A 27353-nucleotide genomic window follows, 5' to 3' on the forward strand; every position below is an offset into this window, starting at 1 on the left:
AAGGGGGGAAACGAAGAGAGAGCGGCATTTTAAGAGCTGAGGTTTGAAGCTGTAATGGATGTTGAGGGAAAAAATGGACGACAGCAGAGCGGGAAGATGTATGATACTATTCCACCGAAGAAGCATATTAAGAGACTCAGTATGGGTCATATCTCAGACTTATTGTGGAACCAATGAGGTGACAGATGAAGCAACCATAGCAGACTTCCTGTCGTGACACTCACTCCTTGAAATACGATCTAAATACATTGGCAACGACCGCTCGATGGTGTCTGTCGCTGAGTCTGGCTCTTTATCCACCAGGAGCCCCCGTTAGGTCTGATGTCGGCATGGATAAGCATGTCGGCTCAGCTGGCAGTGATTTTCAGCCATGGGATCCAGGGATTTGGTGGGGGCGGATTGGGGGGGGGGGGGGGGGGGGGGTCTCCCATCCCTCTTTCTCCCCTCCTTCCCTCTCAACACATCCTGAACAAACAGGCCCGGACCCCTCGCCCAGGCCTCAACCCGTTCCATCAGTCGGACCTGAGGGAGAAACATTCCTCCATCCCGGAAAAGAGGAGTCACATCTACAGGAGTTCTGGGAATAGAAGGAGGCTAATGAAGTGCAGGCTGGAGCTACGGAGGAAGAGAGAGCCACAGTGTGGAACTAACACAACTGCCAAACCAAGTCAGAGAAGACAGAGGAGTCTACCAACTGCTTTGAGCTGCCATGTTTTTTCAATCAACTCCTAATTTGTTTTAAGAGGCTCTTCTCGGTCTGAGAAAGTACAATTAAACTCCCTCTTCAAATGTGAAAGTAAAAGTGATTGAAATGAGAACTATGCTAAATATTTATAGAATGGCTTCCCACATACACAAAGAACTTGGAGGCAAAACAATAATCTGATTAGTCTTGTTTAGACTTCTAGTAATTTAACTCTTCTTCTATTTTATACCTGTTGCCATCATTGTGTAGAGGAGCACCTCTGACGTCATACTCTTTAAAAGATGCAAGATATACACTCATTTACTCCTCACTTTAGCTGCCAATCTCAAGCCCCTTTTACACTGCCAGTTCAAGGCGGGATTATTACATCTCTGTTACTCCCCGTTTTCTATGTAAAACGCACAGAGACGGAATAGTGGGTTGAAGTTGTTCTGCCTCATCTGAGGTAGTAACAGAGGCGAAGCAGTGTTGGTGTAAATGGCGGAGCCAGCAGGGCGGAACAGGGCGGTGTATGTAATGTTTGTTTACACCTCGTTCAAGTTTTGTTGGCATGGCAAACGAATGGCAAAGGCGACATAACGGCAGAGCTTCGGTACATGTAAAGAGGGCAATCAGATTTCAGGAACATTTATATAAACATGAAATACAGCTGCTTTTTTCAGATTAAAGAGGCGGTATTATGCTATTTCACATTTTAAGACATATAATTCTACAAAGTTGGAGGTCTAGGCTAAACGTGGGTGAAGATTCAAATCTGTAGGTAAAAGCATGTTGGAGTAATCCCCAGGCTTCTCAGCTCAGTCTGCAGGCTGCTGTGAACGCCAGGTTTCACACAGTTTTTTTCTAGCAGGCTTCGGAGAGCTGGCCAATCAGAAGAAAGCGGGCTTGTAGGGGCGGGGTTTCTTAAAGGGACAGAGCTTACTGACAGGCAGAGGCTGTATGAGGGCCTGCACAGAGCACCAGTGTGAGAAAAAAAATGTTTAACTGTAAATTATGCTAAGCTACTCCACAGGTATCACAGAGGGAAATATGAAGCATGAAATTAGCATAATACCCCCTATAAAGCAAATGTTGTCCAGCAACATTTCTGCTGATATTTTTGGCCAAATTTACCGAATGCAGAGTTTCTTGAGGTGTGAACATGTGCAAAAATAGACCCCACATATGTTAACTAGCCTTTTGCATGTTAAAAAGAAGTGTTGCTGGATTAACACCATATTACACTGGCGGTATTCACACTAAGGTTTATTTTCGTTCACTGAAGTACACAAAAGGCAGATGGCGATGGAGGTTTGATTCCTTACCGAACTTCACGAGAGAGTTTAAGAAAGAATATGTGTAATAACACTGATGCAACACATGTAAATGCTTAATCAGATTTCCTGCTTTAAAGTGACAATCCTGTGACCCCTCTAATGAAAATCAAACAGCCCTTTCATATCACACGTCTCATCCAACATGTGCTCCAGACACAACAAAAGCAGATGTTTTCCCTCTCTTCATAGTAACTCTCAGAGCTCATAAATACAGATGCATGCAGCAGCCCTCCAAACACAGATGTGGGGAGATAGAATTTTTTCAGGTGGACCACACAGTAACATGATAATGAGGTCCAGCATTAGAAGGTAAAACCTGCCAGTAAACACTCAAGATATATCCGTCATTTCAGCGCGGATAACACAACTAATGGATGATTTTGTAACGGCTATAAAAAGGCAACAAGGAAGCAGGTTGGGGATTTATAGTAGGACACAGCTGGAGAGCTGCGAGGGCCAGCAGACTGACAGTATCACTCAGGAGAGTTCGCAGCAGACGGGATACAGTCGACTGGAGCCTGATAAGACGCGTGGTTGATAACTACTGTAAGTTGTATACCTCAGATTGACAGCTTTAGGGCGCTGATGTCTACAAATCATGAAGCGGCTTGTGGTGTCTTTTCATTCAAGTCCTGCACCCGACTTTTCCTTGATTACGACACTTTAAACGACAAAGTAATGTGTGATCTCTCCTTCAGAGCTCCAATCACAACATATTGAGGATAATTACCAGTCATAACATTTGATGAAAACCAGGTTTTAAACTACATAAAGCCAGCTGATTATTGATTGTGTGATTGAGTGTTTATGTGCCTTCCTCAAGATGCACTGTGCTTCACATTTCTCAAGATGACTCAAGAGCTTTATTAGCACAGATGCTGCGAATTAAAAACCTACTCCGCTGCGAGAGCGATGAGTGGTTTGACTCTGTTGATGCCATCCATGTACTTGTCACTGTACTTAAAGTAATCGCAAATCAATACCGTTCCCTTGTTAACTGCCAGGTCTCATTTTGTCACAATCGCGGCGTCCCGTCTCAGCACCAGCAGCAGCATCAGAGCCACTGTCATTATGTTCCAGTGATGAATAATTAAGCTGTCTTCCACACTACGCTCAGCACCTGCCCTTGAAGATTCAGCGATGAAAAAAGCACCAAGTCACGGCCAGCAAGCGGGAGGGCCGCGACTCACCACAGGAATGCCCTTCAGCCGAGCAGGAGGAGGAGGAGGGAGGAGGAGACGGGGGGCAGACCGACTCACAGATGGATTCTGTACAGTAAGGCTAAACACATCATGATAGCACACGTCCCGTATGGTGACACAGAGACGTGATCCGTTTTCCATCGAGTCAAAATTGAAACGACAGACCCCCTCCCACCCCCGTCTTCTTTAAAATTCATGATCTTCGTGACTGAGCTTCACACTCCTGTCATCTTCAAGTGTGGATTATGTGACAAAAACACAACAAGCTGTTTAAGCTGGTATGATCCAAGTCTCTCTGCTGTTTATAATAAACAAAGCCTTATGAGCTTCAGCACCCTGGTGTGACCTCATCCAATGACATAACACACACACACACATACACACTAAAACAAACACAACATTTTACACTCTCCTATTACTCTTACCAGCCATTCAGCTCCAGTTCCAGCAGCGACTGGGTCTTCTCTGAGTTACACTGCAAACACCACATGCTGTACGATGTACTCCAAACATTAGCAGTCCCCCTCACCGGTCCCCATTACTGCCTCAAAGGTTTCCTTACAGTCAGACACATTTCCAAACTGCCTTCTGCTATAGCTCGTAGCTCTCTCCTCCTCGCAGACGTTCCCATGTCTGTCCCTCCAGCTTCCTATGTATGGTAGGCGTACATGGTCAGTGCTAAGTGGCAGTCTGTAATCTCTGACAGACAAATGGAGCTCTCTCTTTTTCTCTTTCTTCCTCTCTGTCCTCCGTGCGCCGGGCTGGTATGAGTATAAGGGGGGGGGGGGGGGGGGGGGGCGGAGGCTGGGAGACAGGGGAGTGTGGGTTTCTGCCAGGGCCTGAGCAGTATGGAAGGGGGCGGGGTGCAGAGGAGGGGGTGTGTGTGGAGCGTGGTCGGCTCTGTAGCTGGGTAGAAAGAGAGAGAAGGGGATGAAATACCTCCTGCACGGGACTAACTGTGCCAGGAAGGGGACACACGAATAAGCAGGGAGTTAGGGGACGTGGAAAAGGAAATCACGTTTTTTTCCAGGCATGTTATCAGAGAACGTGAAAACATGAAAAAAAAGAGACAGCGAGGGTTGGGAACGAGAGATAAAGTAAGGCGCTAAAGGCACACAGAGGAGGGAGAGAGTGACAGCCTGATCCAGTTAGGTGCATAAAGGTATGGTAGATAAGTAGCAATGGGAATGGAAGCAGGTAATAAGGAGAATGTGCGAGGAGACGGTGACATAAAGAAAGGAGGTAGTGTGGGAGGAAACAGGGACTGGAAGTGTTTAAATGTCAGAGTACCTTTTGTTAGTGTGTTTTTTTTGCACAAAGGAAAAAGGTCTTAGTGGGAAGAGATGGAAAATACAAGAGAGCACCACTATTAATAGAGCCTTTCAGGGTTGAGAAGTGACTGTTAAGATGTGCACTAAGAAAAGAACTAGAGAGGATTGTGTGTCTTTCTGCTGCGGCAAATCACAGTAGAGAAAAAGCAGTCCCGCTCAAGCCCTTGTTTTTTTTAACTTCCTGTAAATCAGCATTGTTTTATTTTATCGATAAAGACAAATTTCCATCCAGATTTCCACTCGCAGCAGACCCCAAACAGCCGCTGCCTCCTCTCTGGAGCTGTTAAGACAGGCCAGAGACTAATCACCCCTCTGAGAGAAGGGGGTTGGGGGTAAACTAGCCCCAAGTCAAAGGTATTTTCTATCTAATGACAACAGGCACAGGAAACAGAGGAGAATGGCTCCCACATGGAGCCAGTTTACAGGGACACCAATCATCTACACACAGCAGTCTCTGGAGGGAGATGTTGATGTCCTCTAATTACAGGCCTGAGCCCCTGAAATGATCACCTTCTCTGGACTGTTTTCATCAAGCGAAAGAGACACGAAGCAAACCCAAAGTCTGGAGTATGCATATTTTAACATGTGTTATGGATCACAGCAGGGGACGTGCAAAGACTCACTCGCAATGTGTGACTCAGGCAGAATGATTATGTGCAGAAAGGCGGACAGACAGTAACTGGTCGACTGATCTATTTCAGAGTGAGACCTTGGCCCTGTTCTCTGGTGACTACAGCTGCCTCCTGGAGCTGCAGATACTTGACTCAACGGACAGATCTCACCTATCACGCGAGCCCCGACTGAAATCAACAATAAATAAATAATAAATAAATCAAAATAATTGTGCAAAAGGCATAAAGGACGTCCCTGTAATAAAACTGCCGTCCTAATGAGCTGAATATTCTGTTACATGTTGCCACCCAAGAGGCGCACGCGGAGGCAGGCGTTTAGATTTTGAAATATGTGCATGATATTAGATATTAGCCCAACTGCAGGCTTTGTTTTGCCGGCGGACCACAGGGAGTGGCTAACTGGGGTTTATTTGTTTGGGAATGAGATATGGGGCAATATCATGGGCTCATTTTGAAGGCAAGCATGTGATGCATGTAAGCCCCAATGGTGATGTGATTGTTTTAACATGAGGAACAACGGCAGCATCGAGGAGAGTTTGATCTAAAAAGATACATGGAGCTGTAAAAGTTTGCACAAACTTCATGTAACTCTGTGTAATACTCTAGTCTGTCTGCCTCTGACTCTCTCTCTTCCTCCTCTTGTGTAACGATCCAGTCTAGTCGTCCCGTTTGGAGAAGGTCCATCTCCTGAGTCCTGGCTGCACGGCTCCAGAATGATGTCATTGAGAATTCCAAGCAAGAGGCCCACTCTCCGCTCATAAAACGCCATTTCTTCAACTCAATACATATGGTCTCTCTGCATTTCAGCTCCTACTCTATCATCCCCCTCCTTTCAGTTTCTCTGCCCTCCCTTCTTTTCCTCTTCCTTCTTGTTTTTTTGAGTAAGGAAATCTAGATACATTACACGTGGGACAAGGCCAAAGAGGCATCCGCAGGTCAGCTAAACACAAACGCCTTTATCAGGTGGATTCCCACAGATGAAGTACCTGAATACTGTCAGGAAAAAAAAGAGAATGAAAAAAGACAGAGCAGAGGAAAAGACAGCAAAGGAAACGACAGGGGAAAGTGATCACTTCCTGGAAACTTGGTCACAAGATTTTGGCGCTCCATGCTCCGTCTACATGACATCATGCACCGTTTTTCATTATCTGCGTTTGCTGGATGCTGAGCGGCTGAAACCGGCGCTAAGAAATGGAAAAGAAAAAGAAAAGTCGGCCCCTGCCTGGTCTGGAAACAATTAGAACGGGCTGATGTCATAGTTTGATACAACAGCATACTAAATGAGATGTAGTAGCCCGGGATAGCTTAGTGAACACAGAGGACTTTGTATAGGAGGGGGAAAAAAAGAAACGCAAAAAAGAAACACATTTCTCAGGAACAAAGAATTTTTGTGCATAAGACGGATCTGGCAGCAAACGTATAAATAGAGCTGAAATGAGAGTAATTAAAGGATATGCTGCCTCTGCTCATCACATCCTGGCAGCAAAGCTGCAGCAGATGTGTTGCCTGTGGGATCCAGAGGGAATGATCAAAGATCATCAGTGGCAAGTGATGGCTGAGAGGCTTTTCTCTTCTCTCCTGTTCAAACATCATTTACCAATCTGGGTAGAAACAATTTGTTGGTCCTGAAGTCTCAACTACAGGAGATGACTTTAGAGATTGAATTTGTTGTTTCAAGACATTGAGAAGTGCTAGCAACTGAGAAATATCCTTACCCCTCAGCTGGGTCTGGTCTCCTGCGCCTCAGTAGTTTTTAGTTCTCACTGAAAAGTGCTTGTACCGTTATCAAAAACTCAACTTAAACATCTGATTCACGGTCAGGACTGATGCCTTCATTTTTGGAAATATTCTTATTTGATTTCTTGTGGAGAATTAGATGATAGGATTGATACTGCTCTCATGTATGTACTCTATGTTTGAGGCTAAAGCCAGGAGATGTTTAGCTATCGTTAGCATAAAAGCTGGACAGCTAGCCGGGAGGTCAGTGAAATAAATAGTTATACAAGAACAAGTCAAGCACATAACTCTCCCTAAAAACCACTAGTTCTCAATTGTGTAGCTGTAAGTAAAGTTTGAGGTGCTGGAATGTACTTTTTTGAAAGACGCTGCGCTAACCATTTATCTCTTGGTCCCTGTCTTACGCTGCTATAAGTTAACCGTCGGCTGGCTGCAGCTTTGCTCTACTGTACAAAGCATAGACATGATAGAAGTTTAACACATTTTCAAGCTTCTCATATGACTGCTTTTGTTGAGAGAATATTAAAAAGCAATCAGTTTTAGCTTCATTAGCTCAATGAAAAAAGTTTTTAAAGACGAGAAACGTGTCTAAGTGGCACCTAGCTAGCTTGCGCACAAAGGCATCCAGGTTTGCCCCTCAGTTTTTTGGAGTTGGAGTTTCATGCTTTCTCAGTGTTTGCGTGGGTTTACTTTGGTTTCCTTAAAGACATATACAAGTCAGGTTGGGTGGAGACTTTAAATTGCCCAAACATTTGAATGTGGGCATCTTGTGACCTGTCCTGGGCAATGACTGAGTGGGCAGACAAAATGCATGAATGAAATGACACCCTTGCTTTGGAAATCAAGCAAGCCTTTACTTTACATCTCAACCACATATTTCTGAGCTTCTGTCTGTGTAAGCAGCTCTGCAAAACATATACATTTGATGCAACCTTAGTAAATAGAGGGCTTTAAAGCTGTACTGCTCCTGATTGCAAGTATCTCCTTCTCTTTCACTCTATAAAAGCGGATAAAGGTCACATATTGCGTACTGTAGAAGAGGGCCCTGTTTGTCTATTTACAATATTTCCTTTCAGTGAACTCCATTATCAGATACCATATTCCTCTGAAGCTCTCCACCGTAGCCCCACCCCAAGCACAGAAACACTGTACAGCACAATTCTAAAAATAGACCCATGTGAGGTGACACACTCTGGTAAACACTGTGCGAGGGAGACGAACAATGCTGCGAGGAACAAGAGGAAGAATGCACAGGAACACAAGAGAACGGCCGCTGAATGCCTCGCTGATTTCTTTTCATCATCAGCTCCTGTGTGGCAGCGTTTGTCAATGACAATGTGAGATTTCAAGGTCAGTTTAAAGACAGTGGAAGACTTAGACGAGGGTTAGAGCCCAGACCAGCCATGACTGTTAATGTTATAAAGGCCACAGTGGGTATAAATACCCATGATGGTCATAGTTGACATAGGATCCAACAAAAAAGGCCTGAGACCAGTTCCACAACGGGCTCTCAGAGTGACAGTGCCACCCACTGGTTACAAACGACACTACACGCTCCCTTTAAGAATAAACTAGGCTCAGGGGAGGACATGTGGCAGTGATGTCATCAGGACGGCTGAGGTCAGACGTGTTTGTCATGGTGTCCAGTCAGGAGGGCGGCTGAGGCACCAGGGTGTAAAAGGACCGGCCGCTTCTGGTTGGGAGATGATGGCGGGGACATGTGTGTGTATGTGAGAGAGGGGGGGTTGGTGCAATAGTCTATTTGAGGCAGTGGCAGACTCACACCTGTCTCAAGTCACACAGAGAAAGTCCTGTGGTTGAAGTGCGTGGACGGTATGTGTCTGAAAATGTGGCACAGGGAAGATGATCATCAATCCTCTGCTTTCCCAGAGGATTTAGGCAAATTTAGATTTTAGAATACAAAAAAACATTCATTCTTAAAGCCTCCCGACCTCCTCAAGCATCTGCCTCTCCGTCTTACAGCACCACGATGGCCAATCAATCATCAGACCAACTCCTGAGCTGCATCACATCAGCCAAAAACTTTTATAATCACGACCAAAACATTTGTATCCCCTGAAATAAACCCGCCATGTTCCTTAAATTATTAACTATGTGTGTGTATGTGACACGCGTGTGTGTGTCTGGCAAAGCAATCAATTTCGGAGCCATGAGCTAAATGACATCGCTGAACTGGGTAAATTGACTGCAGGGCTTACAATGATAATAACTGCTGCTTCAATCAGATCCCGTTCATTGCCGACTGCATCGGTGATCAGATAAACAGCTGATGCTCGCGTTGTGTTGCTCAATCATTCAAATCGCTCACAAGATTTCATTAGCAGCAGAGCATGAAATAATGTTATGAATTAGAGGGCTGATTGTAGAATAAATAAGGTTCCAGTAGCAGACAGACTGACATGCAGAGAGGGGTTTGAATCGATGTTTGCTCTTTAAAGTCTGAATCAACAACGGGTGCACACTTGTTGGTACAATAGAGGTGCATCCTGCTACATAATATGCAGACACAGATAAGAGTTAAACATGGAAGAGAAGCGGATAAAAAGAAGGAATCACACATTCCTGTCATTCTCAGACTGCATGGCTTATATTCCACCTCTACTCACCTCTCCACACTCAGCTGTCTGATCACTTTAGCAGAGTCCGTCTCGCTTTCAGCCCCAAACATCCACGACTTCACACACCGCGCTCGGCCGCCCTTCCCTGGCTGATCCCAACTGTGCCTCTGTGGCATCCGAGGCCCACGGCGCAAACACTACGGCTATTGAGCCCCGAGGAGCAGCTCCCGGCCCGGCCCGTCTACGCTGGCACGGCCCATTGTTTGTGTTGGCACTTCTTATAAAGACAGCCTTTCTCATGTCTGTTCCATCACGCGTTTACAGGCTTCGATTGGGGAAAACACATCACTGAACAACAGGGGCGACCCTGTAGTGACCAATGTGTGTCAATATGTCCGACTGTGCCAAATATATGTTGTTTTCTTGTTGGGACAAACCAAAGTAGTTATGTTAAAGCTCTTTTTACAGATGCTGCTGCGCTTGGAAGTGAGAGTATAAAACGTATTTCATTGTAATGGCCCTCATTAGGCTGACAGGGGCAGAATCAGGCAGGAAACATAATGTTATTTTAGGGGAAAGGGCCTGAAAGTGAAGGACTGTATACAGATGTGGAGGAGAAAAGGACGCTATTTAGAAGTGTGATCTGCTGTGCAAATTAGGACACCTAAGGGTTCAATACAATGACTGTATATATAGATGGACGACGCGTCTCCATCTGCTCTCATGGTACAAAATTGAACGGACGCTGCCATCTTGCGCTAGTGACGTCATTTGGAGCCAGAGCTGCGCAGCTGAAATCGGCTGTAGCCACTTCTGCTAACCCAAACACACACTTAACTTACCGAAAGTTAGCAAAGATCCCGCGCGTTGGCGTGTTTAACAGCAGAACAGCTTCTTGTGTTGGTCTGAGGTTAACGTTCAAAGATATGGAAACTTCAATGACTGTAGTGATTGTTTTAGTTACTTCTCCTTTCGCCGTTCCTCCTCTACTCTGCTAATCAGGAACAGATCAGCTGCAGGAGCCGTATACGTCAACACAGCTGTCAATCATCCTTTTTACAGCATCAAATAACTAACTAAAAATGAACATGATGAGAACTAACTATAATGAGAGAAACCATGTTTTTTAGAAAATTTATTAGACGTGTATTAGTTTGACTCATTTCCCATCTGTTAACATGGAGGAGGCGAGCCTTATGAGCTGTACTGCAGCCAGTCAGCGGGCGACAGAGATGTTTTGGTTTCACTTTTAGGGAGCTGTCATGTCGTCCATCTTTTTATACAGTCTATAGTTTAATATCATAAATGTCAACACAAAAATACAAATCATATCACAAAGGAGCCTCACTGCAAAGATAAAACTCATATGAAGTCATGTAGTTGGTACCGCCCACAGCTGTTCGCTGCAGGTCATTCCCCACTCTCTCTCTTCCCAATATTTCCTGTCTCTCTTCAGCTTTCCTGTCAATAAAAAGGCACAAATGGGCAGATAAAAAATCTTAATTGACTATTAAATATAATTTAAAATAAAGGCAACATGGGTAAACCACCAAAATAGGTCTTGTATGACTAAAAGTAAGAACTATTTTCTTTATTTGAAGTCCCTGAGAGACGAGAGGTTTAAATGTTTAAACTCAGTAACTAAGCAAAACTGCAGCGTCAGGATCCCTTCTGTCAAAGGAAATCCTGATATTTTGTTCCCCTTATCTTTTCCAAAACTCTGCACATCCAAGCAGAAAACAACGTCCACCCCGGACCGAGCCATGAAAGACAGAACGTGACAAACACTCATCGTATCAGCTGACACATGATGAGAACTCCACCCAGCTGCACCGAACACCTGATCAGATGTATTTAAATATTAAACGGAAGCCACAGTCGAAAGAGCATCGACAATGAAGGCAGAATTAAAAGAGAAATTATTAATGATTCCGTCTCTCTTGATTATGTCTTCCCTTGACGCGCGTGTCGAGAAATTGGAAGGGTTGAAAATGAGCCAGAAGCAGCGCAAAGATGTTTTAAGAAATAGAATTGGTCGGTCATTTCTCCGACAGCCGGGAAGCAATCAATCACAGAACAAAAGCTCGGAGATAAAGCAGCCGTCCTCGATCTGCATTCTTTTGGCTCGGGATTGTAAAAAAAAAAGGAAGCAGAGGAAACCTTTTGTGCTGAGAAATGGTTTCATGTTGACATATTCCACTGGAACAAGATATCCTGAGCGAGCAAGTTCCATTCATACCACATTTCCACAAGACCTGGCATGTGCAAGTCAGCAGATCTTACATTTCAACATGCAGGCAGGCCCGGTATACGACATGAAACCTGGCTTTACAGAGCGACAGTTCTTGGGAACAACAAGCAGATTCACGATAACAACCCCTCGAGGACGTCTACACGGCAGCACGTTTATTGTTTCATTTCTCTCGATGCCTCCCGCGACCTCTGCTTGAAACGGCGCCGAGGCATTTACAAGCAAAGAGGGCCACGTAGATTAATTCACCACCTCCATGACGGAGTACCTGACAGTGGTTAATGTTGTTTGGCTCCCATTTTTTTTCACACACACAACAGCAGCTGATTGGACGCTTTATGGCGCACATGGGGGCTCGATGAGGACGCGATTCCTACAGGGACGAGCCCGTTTCATACATCAACATTAACGCAAAGCTCCAACACACCCGGCCAGGGCGAGAGGAGTCTGGGAATAAAAGAATAAAGACAAATTCCTGTCATTACAGAAGAATGGATTTCAAATGTAGAGTAAATCTGTCTGCTACCTTGGCTGAATCCTCGGAGGTTTGATGTACGCTCCATAAAGCTCGCTGTTTTATTGACTGAAGGAGCAGCCCGGGTCTCTGCAGGCTGCGGGGCACATCGATCTGCAGACCCTCAATTACTTATTACAGGCCCCTCGTACGAGCTTAAAGGAGCAGGTTAACAGACCGGTCCTTTATGCAGCTGATTCAATGTGTGTATAAGATTGTCAGTAAAGCGGCTACGTCTGGTTTTTCCCTTAAGTCTGACTTATTCTTAGTTTTCCATGATTCACACCAAAATAAAAGCCCCTGGACGAGTACTCGGAAATATCCGAGGGCAGAGAGGATGTTTCCCCTCGCCTCCCGTTTTCCAGGATCCTACAAATTTGCATGAAAAGTCGAGGGCTGATTGCAGATTTGGTTTGAGGCTCTCTTTATCGAACGTCCTTATTCCGTCACTTTAATCGGCTGAGCTTCCTCCCAGCCTGAGGTGTCAATCACAAGCAGCAGCCTGTATCAGTGGAGACTTATTCTCACGCCCCCACGTTAATCTAGGACTGACGTTAAAATCAACATGGGGTCATATGAGAATGTTTTCTCTTTTGGTGGAGTCTACTTCCTGGAGCTGCTTATTCAGTGCAGTTACAGTTTGAATTCTGGGAGTTCACTTGGTGATGTTTTTTTTAAATTGTGATATATTGGCTTGGAAGACTTTCCTTTGTGGAAAAAGGAATATTTGGTCTCTGGGAAAGAGAAACTGTACATCTGGTCTACCTCAGAGTACGAGCTGCTTGATTTATTCCCACGCCTGGGACGCAAACAAAGTATTATGTTTTATTTAATCTGGAGACATTTAGATGTATTCTATATATTCATTTCACTGCATTAGCTGGCAGCCAACTAAGCTTTGATTCCTGCGGTTGGTTACATTTTCAAATCAGTTCAAGTAGGTACCAAAGTTTGTTAAACTTACAGAGTAAAGTGGGCACCAGTTTAGCTCAGCGGTTAAATTGTACGGCCCATGTAGAGACGCTAAAGTGCTCGATGTGGCGGCCCCGGGTTCCACTCCCACCCTCGTCCCTTTGCCTTGTGTCATCCCCACTCTCTCACTGTTTCCAACACTATACTCTGTCCTGTATCTCTAAATAAAGGCATACAAACGCCCAAAACAACTTACATAGTAAAGAATCTTTCTTGAATCTTCGCCCTTCTCCATTTTTCTAGTAAGTAAAGAGGTAGCTTACATACATTCAGCTAGCACTGTAGCTACATAGCATACAGCACGCACTATTTGTTTTGGCCATTTTGCCTTTGTTGATAGGACAGCTGAAGAGAGACAGGAGATACAGGGAGTATAGGATATAACACGCAGCAATGGGGACTGTAGCCTCTGTATATGGGGCGCCTGCTCTACCACCTAAGCTAAACCAGCGCCCCCGCTAAATGCTCCTTTGTGGTCATTAGCTAGTGATCGACTTAGTGCGTCCGCCATTGAGTGCTGAACAGGTAGATTACAGTTTGGCTAGAGCCGGAGACGGTGCTGAGGAGAGCAAGAAGAGTGAGACAAAACGATAAAGGTGCAGGATGTAAAACCATAAAATAAAAGATGCTGAAAAACTACAGAACGACAGAGTCTGGTGATTATGATCTTTGAGTTGACCCCTTCAAACAACCCTTTTGATGCTAACAGAATCTGTAACCTAAAACGCTTTGGTGAGCTTATTCCGTTTTAGATCTGGTTGCTACAAGTTAACTACCTCTAAAGCTCTCTGTAATCGTGGATGCTGTTGGGTTTTTTGATCTATATTGAATGGACATAATCCAGCCAGTCTTTGTCCGCCATCCAGAAACAATCCCGTCCCATCTGTCCAACACGTCCACTCTGTAAATACGGTCAATCAGGCCTGACTTAAACCTTTAACCACTTAATTGTACAGCTTACTTAAAAGTCTTCGGAGTGACAGCAGGGAGGAGCAGTTTTACTGACAGGGACATGGTGAGTCAGCGACATCCTCAAACCAGACCTGATAACAGGACGAGATCCTCGTCCTTGTAGAATCTGTTCAGTTTGAACTTTTTTCCTGTTTTTTCCTCAGAATAATGAGCCAAAGAAAAGCTGCTTCATCGTTTTTGTGATTACTTTGCATTTAATGATGAAACTCCAAGGAATTGTGTGCAATAAAAAGCTATTGAGATTCAGAGCTGCTGCACACGTTCCTAATGATCCCAGAGGGGAATTCTGCCCTTTTATTAGCTGAACCACAAAATGTAACTCAGGAGGACGCGATAACAACGCATGTGACTGAAAGGAGAGTAAACAGAGGAGAATGGGTGGTGTCCATGTAAATGGACGGAGAGGAAAGGGGCGAGTTGCTCGTGAGGTGGTAGAAGCAGCAGCGTGCATACATGGAGTACAGTGCAGCTCTGTATTCTCATGTATTGCATGACTGATAAGGGAGAAGCCGTCTCACGCTCCGTGCATCTAATAGGCTTTAATGATGTCCTCGCTAAGCCACCGTTCCTGTTAACACGTCTAATGAGAGCAGGTCCGGACGGAAGGCTTTCTGGTCCTGCTGTAGGTTTCATTGTAAAGATGTCAACAGGATGCCCGACGTGAGCCGGACAATCAGCAGGAAAGATGATTGGTGGGGACACGGGGGGCTCGGCCGGTTCAAAGGCAGAAAACATGAGGGGGTTAAAAGGTCAGAAAAACAACCTGTTGGAGTTTTGTGATTTATGCAAACACATGTTGCTAAAATATAAAATGCATTTTGATATTTAACTTCACAGAGACACAAACAAGTCCCCCCCCCCCTCCTGCACAGAGCATCAGCGTGAGTGTGACATCAGGCATTGGCACCCCTGAGTACGAGCATCAACAGCTCTGTGTCACACACTTTCCATACAAATACACAGTTATCTCTCTTGCAAAGAGCTGCGACTCGTTATTTCTTTGATCCTTAGCTAATGTGTTGATCATTTTACAGATAAATTGAGTCATTTGTTGAGTCTACAAAAGGTCAGAAAAGGTCAAAAAATGCTCATCAGGACTTCTCAGAGCCCAAGCAGACATTTTTTACACCTTGTTTCACCCCGACAAATATTTAAAAATTAAAAATATTCACCTTGCAAAAGTATTAAATGGAGAAAAAGCACAAAATCCTCACATTCGAGCAGCTGGAAACAGATGTAATTGTCTCTGAACTGTCATTCATGTCAGCTCACCTCACACCTGCAGCATCTGACGATGCACACATCTGCTGCCTCGGCTCCAGAATCTATATGCACCTGCACCTCACAGCCGGAGAGATCACACACACACACACCCACACACACACACACACCTTGGGAGTCGAGCCCACCTACCTCCACACATCTGTCTCCTCTCTGGCCCGTACACTTTGAAACAAGAAGCGGGGCTGTGATGACAAAGTACCGCGGCTCCTCGCACAGAAGTAAGGTGACCGAGCTCAGGGAGAAGCTACGCTAACCCTGGCAGCCAGCGCCGACCGGGAACCTCCATCTGACTGATTTACTCTCCACTAATCAGCACATTCCCCTAAACGTCAATGAAAGGAGGAGGATCTCCTCACGCAGAGCGCCCTCCCCCCTCTGCCTCCCTCACGGCCGCACTCTTTCTTTGAATCTCTCCCTTCTCCTTTATCTGTCTCTCCCTCTCTCTCTCTCTCTCTTTCTCCACCATCAGCTGTCCTCTCACACCCCGACATGCCTCCACCCCAGTCTGTGTTCATTTATTCAGCTGCCGTGTTGATGTCTGTGGTTCAGCGGGGACACGTTTGTAGTCTGCGTGTTGCAGCTCTGCAAGGTCACCGATTTGTGTGTGTGTTTTTCCCCTCTCTCTCTCTCTCTCTCTCTTCAGGACACATGGTGGTGCCGAAGGGGAAATCGGAGCTCTCATCCAGAACACATCCTCAGACAGGCAGAGCACAGTCTAAAAATGTGGTTAGATAACAGATCAGCTAGAAATCTCTTTGTATCTGAGGAGTATAATTAAAAAATGTTAGTTGGAAACAGGTTAAAAATCATTTTCGGTGACAAAAAACAAAAAAAATAAGCAGTTTTTCTGTCCATCTGAGGCCTGCTCCAACCTTTTAATAGTAGCTGCACAAATATGTCAGCAATCATGGTGCTTAAAGTGCAGAGAATCTCAAACATGCACACATTTTGGTGTCATTTCTCCCTATGATTGAAATAAAATAAAACTCTCTGAAAGATTTGCTCTCTCTGTATTTTTCCAGGAATATTTCAGGACCGAAATCCCAGATTTCATGACTCATTCCTCTGAAAAAAACCCCTACTTTTCCTCCCCTGGTTTTATCCTTATTATATCAGAACTGTTAAGTAAACCTTGGCAGTAAATCTCGAGCGCATCTATCCGGGAAAAGAGCCAGAGAAACAGACTACAAGGCTGCAGCAGCCTCTGTGGGACTCCAGACAAGCCGAGAGCCCCCATCTGCCTCCATTTGTCTTCTCTCCGCTCGCCGGCGGCTCAAAATTAAGGACCGCTCACTTATTTGACTTAAAAATATCTCACACTGTTTAATGTCTAAGCTCTCTGTCCTTGACTTCCTCGCAGCAGAATGCCTGAGTTTGAACAAACGAGCGGGTAACTTTGTCTGTTTCTGCACGATAAAGGCAGTCGGCGTCTGGGACTATCCGCACAGTGGGAGGGAGATTAACATAAGACCAATATCAAGTAGTCACAGGAGAGTTTCTCAGACCTTGAGGCTGCTCCGTGTCCTGACTTGTCTCCGTCAACAGATGGTGCTAGTGTACAGAAAAACGAGACTCGTGGAGGGTTTTAGGATGTATGAATGATCAAAAGAGACGATCAAACGGGGGCAAGGAAGCACGCTGATGTTAAGTGGAGCAGAAGTGGGAGGGTGGCTGTTAAAAATAGGGGGACATTTGCAGGGAGAAGATGTAGCTTTGCACTGCCTCTCTGCATTTAAGCCAATTTCCTTCAGCATTCATAAAGTTCCGTCTTCTGATCTGGAAGGAGGTGGAGAACAGCTGTGGATGGTGAAGGGGAGAAACTTTCCCGTGCGGGTCCCGAGGGAGCTCATTTGAGCAGCAGGCGGACATTCGAGGGTCTGCATGAGGAGACAGATTTGATCTCTTTGTCTCATTTGTCAGAAATGACTCTCCAGCTCCAGCCTCGAGAGGCTCTTATTTTGAAAGGAACTGCCAGAGTGGGTAAAAAGCCCTGACACAGTGTACACAGCAGCTTGAAAGCACACGCACATTCCCACTGTAATTCCACTAATAATGATCAATAATTTACCTCCCATTCACCTCTGATTTATTACCTGTGGTCAGATTAATTGCAGTCTTTCGGAAAAACTGAATCAATACAGACATATATCTGGATAGAGAGAACTGGTCGTGTGACTGCAGGAACCCGAGTGACACACGCATTAGACGTCTCTCTGCGGACGCTGCTTCGTAGACTGAGAGCAGGATTTATCACAATTGCATGCACGTGCACGGATCTCTGAGGCCAGTTGTCAAGGCAACAGCAAAGGCTGACAGAAAAAAAAAACGCAGTGTCCGACGAATCGTTTGAAGACATAGATGTGTGTGTGTGTGTGTTCCTGTGTTTGTGTGGAGGCATCCACGCGCAGCTCAAAGCAATTAATGGAATGAGGATAAACATTTAACTTTAATGACTGTTTACAGTCCCAGCCTCCCTGACAGCACCGTTATTTCACTCTCACGCAGGGACGTGGGCTAATTTACGAGTCACAGCCCTCCCCATGCGTGCAAATTATTCTGATCATGATCAAATATTAGTTTAGCGGGGGAAAAAAATCCTCAATTCTGCTTTTAATCAGGCTTAATTATTGCAGCCACAGAGAATAGAGACACAGTATGTCCGCCTCCTGACTGTGATCTATGTGTTTATGATATTAGCATTAGCATGGCCGATGATGTTCTGATGTTTAGCCGCCTGCCAAGAGCGGTATTTATCCGTTTATTGACAGATTCACTGCAGGCTGAGACAAAGCAAACCCCCCTCTAAAGGGACCACTCTGTTATATACCTGCCATTATGAGCTGCCCCTCGTCCCCTGACCCCTCCCCACCTCGCTCATTTGTGACAGCAATCAAAACACACAGCGCATAATGAGGCTCTGCTTTGTCACAGAAAAGACTTGGTGGATTAGCAGCAATTATGCCAACACGAGCTGTGGAGCCTCGGCTTGTTCACAGCTGGGCATCGGATGCGTGTGTCTGCAGAGGGGCAGGTAAACGGCAGAGTACACACACACTCACTCCCATTCACAGCAAAGCACAGAGAGGGATGAGTGGTAGAGATGGTGCATGCCAGCTTTCACATTCTGCAGTCATCAGCTCTTCTATTTAAATCTGAATCTGCATGTGAATGTATGCATCAACGATAAGCTGCACACAGACTGAGGCTGCACATATGCATCTGTGCATGTGCAACACAGCTCACATGGCATTTAGTCCACAAGGTGCAGAGTGTGTGTAGCAGAGCTGCAGTGCAGCAGCATGAGCTCATCACTCTTCTCTTCTCCCCCCTCCTCCTTCACTGCCCCCCTCTCCTCTCGCTCGCCATTACATAAGTTAATGCAGCACACACCCTCATTATTCTCCAGGCAGGCGCTGTGAAGGGACGCAAAGGAATATGTCATCAAAAGTGGAATAAAAGTGAAAGAGCAACAGAAAGAGACGGCGCCTGTGTTTCCCTCTGAGCTCGCCGACTGATCACAAAGACCCGAGAGGGGGCGACACATGTTTTAGCCCTAGCTGCTTTAATCAGACAGATAACGTGTACAAAAGGGAGGACATCGCAGACACTAAATCTATGCATCTCTATGTGTGCTGTGTGCATGCATTCCTCATCAGACACCTCAGTAAACAGCCTGAGCATGAGAGGGAAGCATTCCTGAGCATTACAGTAAACAAACTGGCTTCCTCACATGATTAGCATTTCAAAAGCCGTGCAGCTTTACAGGAGCCGTGTAGATGCTGCGGCACGGCTCAACGTTCTCAAACACAGTCTCATGTAATGTTTCAACCCTGCAGCTGAAAGAGGTGAAGAGACTATTCTCAAGCTTGTCCCTTATGGCCACAGCACATTAGCCCATTTATTACCGTCATAATGAAATATCCTTTGAAGAAAACTATTATATTAAAGGTAATTTAAAGAAGAGGAAAACTATCCTCCCACACAAAGCCGATGTCCCTCTGGGAGAGACAGGGGTGTAAATTATTCAGCGGTGTGGACACCGCCTGCAACTTAAGGCCTGTGCATACAGAGTGCTCTTAATGTCGAGGAAACCAAAGCACAAACGCGTAACGAGCTTGTTTTCTGGTCATGAGCAGTGATAGGAAAAAACATCCATAATGATGCACCCCACTGTGGAAGCCCGAGCACGGCAGCTGCATGAGGATACAGGTGGTTGCGCGGTAAACCTATTTTCCACTAGATGAGCGTTCTGAATACAAAAACACAATTTCCACGCAGATAATATGCTGAATTATGCTTCACAACAGGTCACCGAATACAAAAAGAACATTAACCGATCTGCAGGGCGAGAAAACCAGTCGCCTTTTCTGCAACTTGAGACCGACCGTAACAACCTCTCCATGTTTCCTCCGTCCTGACATTTCTGACCAGAGAGCGGCTTCCATCCGAGACACGGCTAAGCTTTTCCACCCCGGAGAGTATTTTTTCACTCACCACAGTGGAACTGCAAGCTCGCTTTGGCGGGTTGCTACTTTTCCATTTTCCATTACAAGCTTCTCAACCCCCCCCTCCAAGAAAAGAGCTCACTTGTCATAAAGCCAGCGTACCAAAGCAGGGGACCAACACAGAGGTCACGGCCTGCTCTCATTTACCTTCTCCAGCTCAGGCCTAAACTTGTTCAGGTCCAGTTGGAGCCTTTTACCTGCTATGAGGTCTTTACATCCCAGTTCATCCAGATGAGGCTCCTCTCCTCCTCTCCTGTGGGACGCAGAGGCCGAAGTGACAGGCTCCACATCCACACACGTTTAATAAGTAATGTAACTCTCTGACACAGAACCAGAGTCGGATCAGATGTACGCTGGTGTCTACGGTGTCGCTGCCACAGGACTCCTGTCTCAGCCATGTATGGCCTCATTTAGAGTGACGAGGCTAGTCTTGCTCGTTTAGCACATTCAGGATGTTAACCTTCTTTATGCTGTGTTTGTTCTGTGTTTCTTTCCTCATGTTGCATCCAGGAAAATGGGAAGGGATGGGGATATGAAGGGATAGACAGCAAAGGGAGGGAGGAGGGGGGCTGGCTGAGAAAGAGGAGCTATTTTGGGAAGTTTATCAGTTCACCAAGCAGCCCAGTAAAAAACTAAAACACCCCCAATTATCAGTTAATAAAGGGAATTTTCTTGCAACCTGTTTTATAAGAGGTCATAAAGTAAAATAAATGACGTCTAGATTATGTTGCATTTAATTAACATTATGGAAGAATGACATTGTAAATCCTTGTGATGCTGCACTGCTGCACTGAGAGGTCAAAGCATGACCTTCTGACCCTGAAGGAAAAACTTGGTCTTCCTCGTCAGACATGTCAGAGGCGAACAAACAGTAAAGGATGCCAACTATCAACGTAAAAAGAGGGTGATCGGGGTGCTGGTTTAGCTCAGTTGGTAGAGCAGGCGCCCCACAAACAGAGGCTACAGTCCGTGACGCACTGATCGCAGGCTCGACTCCCGGCCTGTGATCATTCGATGCATGTCATCCCCCTCTCTCTACTCCCCACACTTCCTGTCTCTCTTCAGCTGTCCTGTTTAATAAAGGCAAAGGCCAAAAACATTATCTTAAAAAAAGAGAGTGATCGAGCGAGAGGCCGGACGAGACTAAACCTTGAGAGAGTGCGCTGCTGTCTGAATGTCAAAATGGCCCCATGAAGTTGCACTAAATGTTGATAGTTGTCATGAACAGAAGACTTTTATCACAAAGCTCCGACAGAAAAGTGATCGGTATTTGTATTAAACTTAAATGACTTTAAGGCCATCAATAATACATTATAGCCCGTTGAGCTGAGCCTATTGATCTCAGATCTGTCGGCCTCAATCGTCTTTGGTCTCAATCATACACGCGGGAGGAGAGGAGGGGCTGATTTACTGGAATATAACCAAACCTTTTTCTATGGAAACAGACCAGATGTTACAGAACAGGCGCCAAAATGTTCAAAAACTGGCCAAAACAACTTTTAATGTGCAAATGAAACCAAAAGTTGCCTAATGGTGCAGGAAAGGCGTTTAATGTGGCTGACACAATCTGAATGAGGGATTGAGATATGTTTGTTTGTAAGATCTTTATAGATATAGTCCTCCACAATGTTTCTAATGTTTATGTACATAAGCACAGCTAACAGGTTCCTGGTTCAAGTCCTGGTTCGTACTAAGTGGGCCTTTCTGTTGCATGTTCTCCCTGCACATACATGGCTTCTCTCCGGCTGCCTCCCACAGTCCAAAGACGTGCTCGTTAGGTTTATCGGTGACTCTAAAATTTCCCCGTAGGTGTGAATGTGAGCGTGAAAGGTCGTCTGTCTCTGTGTGATTGACAGGCGATTAAGTCCAGGGCGTAACCCCGCCTCTCACCTGATGACAGCTGGGATCGGCTCCAGCCCCCCGTGGCTCTCACCAGGATAAGCGGTATAGATGTTGGATGGATGGAGATTATCATATGATCAGAATTATGTATGTACTGCAAATTATGGTGGGAGAAATAAGAAGCTGATCTATGACAAATACCCCCCAAAAACAAACAAACAATCTGTAACAACAATAATAAACCTGTACAGAAAAAGAAAGTGGAGGCATGATATGAAAGGCCTGCCTGTGAGGAGAGAACTACATTTCCCTGCAGGCTGCCTGATTATTATCACAGGCTGAAAGCATCAGGAAGCTTCAATGGAAGATACAAAGTAGAGCCTTAAATCACATCATTCCATCACTATTGAATAATAAGAGGAAGAGAGAAAATCCTTCCTATGAATAATGCAGGTTTCTGTGCTCGTTCAGAGAGGGATGTGAATCTTGTATGTCAGAGGACATCCGTGCGTTAAACTTCTGCGGTAGAACAAAGTCAGGTGATAACACGGATTAAGAGAAGAAGAAGAATTGGTAGATTATTCTAAAGTCTGGATTATCAAAGACGCGTCCTTGATAAAGACGTCTGCTCTGAAAGACGTTGCTGTTCACTCTGTGCAGCTGTGATCCTACATTTCCATGGTCCTGCAGAGGAAACCACCCGGCTGGAGCATATAGACAGGAATGTTATTTAATCGGGCAGACGTCAGAAATATCTGCTGCGGTCGCTCTCAAGACAACCACCACTTATATGCCGTCCACGCTGCTCTCCGCCAGATGCTCTCCTACCTTATAGTGCGGCTGGAAATGCAGTACTTCCACATGGCATTCCACACGGCGGTGACATCACCAGAGGCATCGGACATGCCCGAAAAAAAAGCACATGGCACCAAGAGGAAGTTTGAACAAAGTGTTTAAAAAAATTGCAGCGACTCCCTTTAAAACAGCCACGAAAAGTACAGTCTGTGCTCACTCCCTGCTCGGCCACAAATTACACCCCACATCCTTCACTTTCCAGAGAAAAAGCCACAGGGACATTCATTCTTTCGCTGCTAAAGTTACTCCGTCTGCGCCTTTTCCGAAGCTCTCCCAGCCCTGGTTTATGTTGGGCTCAGAGTTGCTGCTCCAGCAAAGCAGCCTGATGACCAAGTAAGGTAAAGGCCCAGTATGTATAGCAGAAGAAAATCATCCCTCTTCTTAACAAAAGCTCTCCACCCACAAGGCTCTGTCCCCTCCGTGCAGACACCCCTTCCTTTGTCTACGCAATCTTTCACTCATCTGCTGCTCCCCAATGGTGCTGGGCAGGGCCTGTTTGTGTTTATGTGGAAGTAAGAGAGAGAGAGAGAGAGAGATGGATGGATAGAAAGAGCATGAGAAAGCTTTCAGTGCGTATGGTAATAGTTGGGCTCGTGTCCAACGATCACACTGATCTCAATGGGAAGGCCGCGCAGGAGGGAGGGCGACCCCAGCTCAGCAGCTGGGAGAGGCTGAGTTACGGCACGGACTGACCTCGCTTTAACAACACGGTCTCAGAGCTGCGATACAATCTGACCATGTTAGAGCAATGTAATGAGTTACGCCCAATGACAGGGATATTCCAGTAACTGAGGCGCATAAACAGAGTGGGATCAAACTTTAAAACCTGCCATTAGACGCAGTTAGCAAAGATGAATGTCCAATCATCTAAAATAAACATCCAGGTCTGATTTTAATGCTTTAAATATCACATAAAAGCTGATTATAACAGCACAAACACTTGGTATTAAAGTGTCACACACAGCTGGGGGGTTCCCTGCAGCCCACGTTCAAAGCAGAGCTTCCAGCTTATAAACCTGCTGTGATGCTTTATTAATGAATCACGGACATACTGCATCCTCACCTTCAGACTAATCCTCGTGACAAACTGTGTGTTTATAAAGGTGTGAACGCATTAGCATACAGAGATGTGACAGCAGGCAGATTCTCAGATCGGTCTCGAGACGGCGAGCAGAGCTTCTGATTCAGACATCAAACATCTGCACGGCGGGACGCGGAGGAAACCTCTGCGAACATCGAGATTAGCAGGAGGAAGGTGGACGGAAATATTGTTGCTCTTGACGGTGCAGCTGCAAAAACCTGCAGATTTAAATATGATGATATGAAAAAGGGAACTTCAAGGAGGAACTGTTATTTGAAGCAGGAATCGCAGCCTGAAACACGGATGTGGGGTCTCAGAGCATGTGACATTTAGAAGATTGAGCTGAAAGTGACGGGAAGACCGCCCACAATCCATCATCAATCCATCAGTGTCTTTGCATCCTTAACAGGATCGTTGTGAGGCGTGTAAACGTACAGAATGTGGAGCGTCTGATTTCTGTGTCGTGATAAAAAACATGAGAGGGCTTTTTTAATGGTCTCCAGAGAGCAGCAGGGGGATGGGGTGAGTTATTCATACAGTGTGGGAGAGGAGTGTGCACCTTTTTAACATACCTGGAAACTGAAAAAACATATGTCAGTGTTAAACCCTCTGATACGCTGCCTGCAAAGAGATGCTATATATATGTTAGGTGTTATGTATCATGCATCATCTGGTCCACCGCAGAAGACATGAAATCAAACCTAATGAAATGATGATGATGTTGTGATGAAAGAGGAATAAGTCCCCAAACACATTACACATTCATAAAGCATGGATTTGTCTGCCACCCTCAGTGCGAGCGGGCCTCGGCGCTCGGGCGCGGATGATGCAGTGGGTGAAAGGTGAACGAGGAGAGGTCCCAGTGGGACACGGCGATGAATGAATTCAGTCAGAGCCAGCTCCTCTCGTTCTCCGCGGCAGTGCCAAGCGCTAAACAGACAACCGGCACAAACAAGATCACTCTAAGTTACTTAACCAAGTGCTCCTGCAAAATAAGAGCCGTAACCTGGTTCGCTGGGAGAAATCGATAACGGTTCAGGCAGAGTAATGTCTCCCTCGGTCAGACAGTGTGTCAGCCTGCAGAGCAACAGTTTCTCTATCCATCAGGCATGCTTCGTGAACTTGGTTTGTTTTGAAACATATTGATTTCTAAATGTTTGGAGAAAGGCAGCATCAAGCTGACAGCGCTGTGATTATAATGATTGTCCAGAAAAACACAGAAGCACAAGCCAAACATCACTGTGAGAGCGGCCATTTTTAAACATACCTCTTGTAAAAGTTGTTGTGCGGGTGCAAACACAGCACATGCCAGTAATCCAGGCAGAACGCTTTGAACTTCCACATCTTCAGCTCAGAGAATCAACAGCGTGGAAGCAGGAGCGCGAAATCCAACGACATCAAAAGGCATCATGGCAGAACAAACACCCTGCTCGATCCGTCCTGAGTGGTGTTAGCCCGCCCTGAACCACCTCGGTCATCACCAGCCGGACGTCCAGGAAGCCTCTCTGAGCTCTGATTCGGACCCAGTATTAAAGCTCAAGGATCCACCTCCTTAAATAAGCTCTATGTCGGCTGCTTCGCCTCCCTTTTAGCTCCTATCCAGGTCAGTCCGTCTGTCCTCTGTGCCGGTCCCTGAACACAGTGCGTCAGCCCGGGATCCTCTGAGACATCATGGCTACAGCCGGAGCTCTGCGCCGCTCCAGCAGGCACAGGTACTGGAATGTGTGGGAGCGCAGATAGGAGGGGGAATCCTCCAGAACTCCTCCAACGAGGATCATCAACGGCCTCCTCTTCTGTCTCCTCCTCTTTCTGTCTCCTCCTCTGCTGCAGGAACAAACTTTCTAATGAGGCAGGAGACTGGAAGGCAGCGTTTCTCCTCCTTCAGCCATCTCCTTTTCCTCCTTCCTCCAGTGAAATCCTGAACCTCTCCTCCTCTATCTCTGTCTCCTGATCCTCTCCCTCTTTGCTCCCTCTCCCTCTTACAGCTGCTGCCATCCACACAGGACCTCCCAGAAATGTGCCGATTCTGGTTGCTGGGAAACACTACGGTACTACTGAAGCTTCAGACGGGAGCCGAGCAGAGCGGCCCCTGATTGGCCGGCTTCTCAGCGGGGAAGGGGGGGCTGCTGCAATGTTGTATGACCACATGAGTTTACACACAAGCTTTGTTCAAATAAACATGAGCTTCAAGCGCTCTCATGTGTTTGTCAGCATCTCGTAAAAAGGGAAGGACATTTTTGCATTTTTTGACTCATCAAGGTCACTGAGGCAGAACAGAAATCACAATTGCTGCTAGATTGCTCGAGCAAATGCTTACTTAGGGTCAATGGAGTGATTCATGAAGTGAATTAAAGTGTGAGCCTGAGAGATGAATGGTGCAATAGCAGAATAAATGTGCAGCAATTGAATTTTGCGTGAGAGCCAGTGTGTTAAACGTGGATCAAAGAAGAGAGCGTCTTCATTAGAGGCATGCTCCAATGTGCTGCAGAGCTCAGGAGGGCTATAATAAGACTTGAGACGTATAAAATGTTGCGCTCTTTCTCTTGCCAAAGGGTTTTTTGTTTTGCATTGAACACAAGCACAGTGCTGGTCTGTTTCTCTGCCTGAGATGCAGTGCCACGCTGCAGTGCCACCCGGTCCCAGCAGTCATGGGAAAGGGGGTGTGGAGGGGCCTCTCATCAATATTCAGCTACTGTCTGTGTGCGCGCACAAACACTGCAGAAACACACATATTTACACAAGGAAGAAGAGCACAATATGCAAACAAAAAAACACACAAAAAATGTATTAATGTGGGTGCATATTTAAACATTAACACGCCAATTCAAACTCAAGTGTTCTCCATGAGTCTCCTCACACACACAGACACCCTCTGGCACAATATGGGCGTCCTCTGTTTTCCCAAGCCAACATATAGAGAGGCCAGAGCAGCACAAAGGCTATACAGAGAGCCAGTGGGAAGAGCAGGGACTAACCCTAAGGAATTAATTAATCTACACACCATTCCTCAGCCTTTTGTCACAATTCAGGCCTCCTCATTTACACACACGTCACAGAAAATGACCACACACTGATGGAGGCTTTTATCCGTCTCAATTTGCCTCGATGAAAACGGCTCACAGCGAGTGGAAATTTCACGTTCCATCGATATAAAAAGTGGGATTATCTTCCTGTTTAAATTTCTACACCCTGAATTTAAGTGGTTACATTTAATTTGAGACGTAAGGACACATTTATAGCAGGGTATCAGGTAATATTTAGCAACAGAGGCTAATGCTCCAGATAAAATGCACCAATGTCATCGTATCAGACATAGACTGTATGTAAAGATGGACGACATGACAGCTCCCTAAAAGTGAAGCCAAAACATCTCTATCGCCCGCTGACTGGCTGCAGTATAGGTCATACAGCCCGCCTCCTCCATGTTAACGGATGGGACATGAGTCAAACTATAAAATCAAAATACACGCTCGATACATTTCAAGTTTATTTTTATTTAGTTATTGGATGCTGTAAAAATGATGATTGACAGCTCTGTTGACAAATCCGGCTCCTGCAGCCGATCTGTTCTGGA

General features: G+C 45.7%; 1 protein-coding gene across 4 annotated transcripts in view; it reads right to left on the reverse strand.

Moving 5' to 3' along the window:
* The window catches only part of iqsec1a (IQ motif and Sec7 domain ArfGEF 1a), a 53245-nt gene that overhangs the window by 18436 nt on the left and 7456 nt on the right, over positions 1–27353 (reverse strand). Inside the window, exon 1 of one of the 4 annotated variants that reach the window (XM_069659571.1) lies at positions 25047–25113. The exons of 2 other annotated variants lie outside the window; for them this stretch is intronic. Coding sequence is in view for 1 of the 2 variants with exons in the window: in XM_069659569.1 (XP_069515670.1) it covers positions 3650–3714 (65 nt within the window). In the remaining variant the exon portion in view is untranslated. Of the gene's footprint in view, positions 1–3649; positions 3860–25046; positions 25114–27353 lie in introns of those variants that run through there. One more of the 4 variants, XM_069659569.1, reaches the window with a different exon arrangement.

This window comes from Semicossyphus pulcher, unplaced genomic scaffold (genome assembly GCF_022749685.1).
Source record: "Semicossyphus pulcher isolate SPU_LCO1_2020_fin unplaced genomic scaffold, fSemPul1.0.p SCAF_13, whole genome shotgun sequence".
NCBI lineage: Eukaryota > Metazoa > Chordata > Actinopteri > Labriformes > Labridae > Semicossyphus > Semicossyphus pulcher.